The 3,949-nt window shown below is 32.1% G+C and overlaps 1 protein-coding gene across 1 annotated transcript; it reads left to right on the top strand.

The window, feature by feature from the left end:
- Positions 1-657: 657 nt before the first annotated feature.
- On the top strand, positions 658-2,969 carry LOC145326881 (uncharacterized). Its single transcript, XM_080170318.1, has 4 exons — positions 658-978; positions 1,405-1,674; positions 2,117-2,250; positions 2,414-2,969. The coding sequence occupies exons 1-4, from the start codon at positions 957-959 to the stop codon at positions 2,894-2,896; spliced, it is 909 nt and encodes a 302-aa protein (XP_080026444.1). The 5' UTR covers positions 658-956; the 3' UTR covers positions 2,897-2,969.
- The last annotated feature ends 980 nt before the right edge of the window (positions 2,970-3,949 follow it).

Raw genomic sequence — 3,949 nt, 5'->3', positions numbered from 1 at the left:
AATATCCCAATTTAGAAACCATTGATTTACTAAATTAGAAAATCATTTTATATACATCCTCTGACGATCTACTTAACGAACCTAAATGACCCATTTGTCCTTAAAATTTGGTTTTAATATCAAAGCTACTCAATAAATCACCATGTTGGGATTTACTTTTTGTATTTTGTTTAATTTAGACCAGGATGACAATATACAAGCAAAATAAAATAATGAAAACGAGAGAGAATATGCAATGATGCACAGAATATTAATAAAAATAAGTAGTTTTGTCTTTTGAAGCATGACCGATCCGGATCAAGTATATAAAAAAGGATGCAAAATTAAACTTTGAATCTAGTCACATCTCCAGAGTACTACAGCTCGAGACCCAAAATATCTTAATAATTCTAACAGGAATCATCAAGCCAAGATTAAAATCAATAGGACAATTTTAACATGCTACGTTAATTAGCTATCCGTTACTGACGTACTGGCAGACAGACAGATATTTCAAATTATACATTGGTTCTTTAAATATTTTTTAAAAATATTATTGTCAAGTTTATGCTTAGTATTTTAAAACATTAAAATACCCACAAAGAGAGATAGATGGTATTTGTACGATTTTAGAAATATGTTTAGAAATATAAATAAAGAGAAATAAATCTATGTTTATTTATGCAACACACTTTACAAAACAAACTAAAGAGTTTTTCTTGTATAAATCAGAAGTGTGCAGAATAAAGTGCAAAATAAAAGAGGGTTGATACACCCCCAATGAAATTTGTCATCACCCACAAATTGCAACCCCATACACCCTCCTCGATTTTGGTTTAAGGAGGAGGTCAATTTTTTTTTGCGCTTCATGCAACCCCTTAGCAAAACTCTTGGCACGCCAATGTTTTATTTACTTTTTAATCATATAAAATAGAGTTGTTCTTGCTTCTATCTATAGTTCAACATCAAATTGCAATATGAGATCATTGGTTTTATTTGGTAATCATCCTTTTTCTTTTTTTATTTACTGTTTCTTTTCTCTTTTTATTCTGCTAGTTTGATTAATATCCCTAGATTATATTATCTTATTTGTTGGCTTTTAATCTTTAAATTATGAGTGATTGATTCTTTTATAGTAGTGTTCAAACTTTATTACTTTTAATCATAATCTACAGAAGCATTAAGTATTTAATTTACATTGTCCGTTGGTCTGTCATTCCTGCTACAAATTATGAATATTTATAATTTGAAAATACGTCATAAAGTTTTTTTTTTTTATTTTCTCTAACAGATTTATATTCTTATTTCAATAATACATGCCCTTTAAATTTTTTTGTCCGTTTTTCTATCTACGATTTTTTGTATTGGTTACTAGTGGTCATTTTTGTCTACTATTTTAACACATTAATTACTCTATGTTTTTAGGAGTTTTGTGCGTTGCTGCTGTGAAAGCTGGTAACGTTATTCCTGTGTATGGGGAGCAGTATATCCGCCCTGGGCTCAAGTTCCCTTATGAGACTATTGCCTCCTACTACCCTTATCCTGGATACTATCCCTATGGAGTGCATCAGCCCTTGGCAAGTGCTCCCATTGCTCCCACTGGTGTTGCTCCCGTAGCACCTGCAACAATTACTGGTCCTGCTGGTCCTATGGCTGCTGGAGCTCCAGGTGGATCTGTCATCTTTACTGGAACAGGTTCATTTCTTAAACTTTCTTAGTAGCAAAGCTACTCAATATAATTCACGTTGTCTGTCTATCCGTAACGCTATTGCTGAAATCTTTAAATAGCTTTTAGGGATGGTTTTGGGTTAAAGTTCCCCTAACTATTGGGGTGCCGGCAGCAGTGCATAGTATAAAGAAAATTAATTCGCCATGAAACAAAGATATTATTATATAATCTTTTTTAATAATGTTTAGTTATCCCAAGGAGGGAGGGGTCATTTAACTGTAAATTACACTGGTATTTTGTAGCTGTAAATTTTTGATACTTTAATAGATCTTTAATTGGATGTTTCTAAATTTGTAGTCTTTTAACTTTATAACTTAGTCTATAGTTGAAAGCTAAATAGAGCCTGAATAATTAGAATAATTTGGGATGAACATGTTTTTAATCTAAAATACAAAAGTAAAATTTCAGGTGATGTAACTGCAGCTGGAACTGGCCTTGGATTCTTTGCTGGCGAGGGAGAGGTCGATTTTGCAGGAGCTTTCCCTGCTGGAGTATTCATGGGACAAGGACAGGCACAGTTTGATGGAGCTGGACAAATCCAGGTATAGATATTTTTATCTAAATTATTAATTCAAAATTGTATAACTACTTTATCTTTTCAATCATCCAAAGTGTTAATTGTGTCCATCTTGAATATGGGAGTTTTAGTTAATTTATTACGCATTGTCTTATCCCATGAGATCCCTGATATGAAATATTGTTAAGGTAGCAACAGTTCCCGGTGTTGGTGTTGTTGGTGGCTTCCAGAACTTTGTTGGTCAGGGTGGATTCCAGGGAGTTGGAGCCACAGCTGCCGTGGGAACTGGTGTTGTCAATGCTCAGGGAACTGGAGTTGCAGGACTTGTGGGCAATGGATTCGTTAATGTAAATGGAGTTGGTCAGACCAACATCAATGCCTTTAGAGGTGCTAGGAGTTATGATGTACCAGCTGTATCTGCCTACAACCCTGTGTATACTTCCTATGGGAACCCTGCCTACACCCCTTCCCTCTCATCCTATGGCAACCCTGCCCAATATTATAATGGTTACTCTACCTTTGCTAGCCCCTACAATGGAGGATATTTGCCCAGGTCTCCCAGGTCTTATGGAACCTACAGGCTCATCCGTCCAGCTCCAGTTGCCGGAGTATCTGGAACTACCTATGCACCTGCCTCTGGATATAGATATGTACCACAGTACTATCATTAAATTATGATGTTTGAACAAGTTTTATCTATTTTATATATGTTTTAGCATAAATTTATGAAATATAACTAAAGTAGTAAGTACATAACCTATTTTATTTTCTACTGCGGAGCTTTTTAAAAATCTTGTCAGCCCGTATTTCATTAATTGATAGTTCTGATTATTAATTTAGATGCTATTTATTTCAAACTTAGCATGATTATTGCTTTAACAGTTTGATATAATTTTTAGCATTATTATCATAATATGTAACATATTTTATTTTTACTATTTCTACATGAAATTGTTATAATTTTCAAATTTTTGGAATAATTATTTACGGGTAAAGGTATAATTCTTTCTTTCTCTCTTGAAAAGAAATCTGTATAATTTGCTACAAATTCGCACTATTTTTACTAAGACTTATATTCAGCTGTTTAAGTTCTGACACCCCTAAAGTGTTAAGGTTCGCTTGTCCCAATTGATTTTAGAGCTTCCTTGTTAAAAGGATAAAAATAGAATTTAAAGTATAGTTTCATTGCTAGCTAAAAAATCCTTTGTACTCTCAATGGGTTTGTTGTTGTTGTTGTTTTAAAATTTATTTCAATGCAATGAAACAAATTAAACACATTTAATATTTGGTATAATTATGTTATGATAATACAATATTGTAAATTATAATATCTAACTAATGCGAAATAAGTGGACATTATTTTTACTGAGCATCAAATAATCAATAAATTTATCAATTAAGTTACTATTAATTCCAGTGTTATTGAGAATTTTAGAAGCAAATTGAGCAATAAACATTGTTTAAGCAAAACAATTAAAATCGCTGAATTTCAATATTTGTTCATCCTTGCTTATTTTTAATGATCTGTCTTTTGCTATAAGTGTTAAAATACTAATTTGAATATATTCATCATTTTGATATACAGGAAAATGTATATTGAACAGATAAAAGTTTTCTTTCAAAAAAATAAAATCTGGTTTACCATCATTGTAGTAATTATCAAGAAATAATGCGAGACAATGCGTAAAATAACTAGGGAAGTAGCATTTCATAATTGAATGAGC

The sequence above is a fragment of the Acartia tonsa genome, chromosome 8, assembly GCF_053477335.1.
Source record: "Acartia tonsa isolate MP-2025a chromosome 8, ASM5347733v1, whole genome shotgun sequence".
Taxonomy (NCBI): Eukaryota; Metazoa; Arthropoda; class Copepoda; order Calanoida; family Acartiidae; genus Acartia; species Acartia tonsa.
The sequence above is the reverse complement of the archived record's forward strand: the minus strand, read 5'-3'. Positions and strand labels throughout refer to the sequence as shown.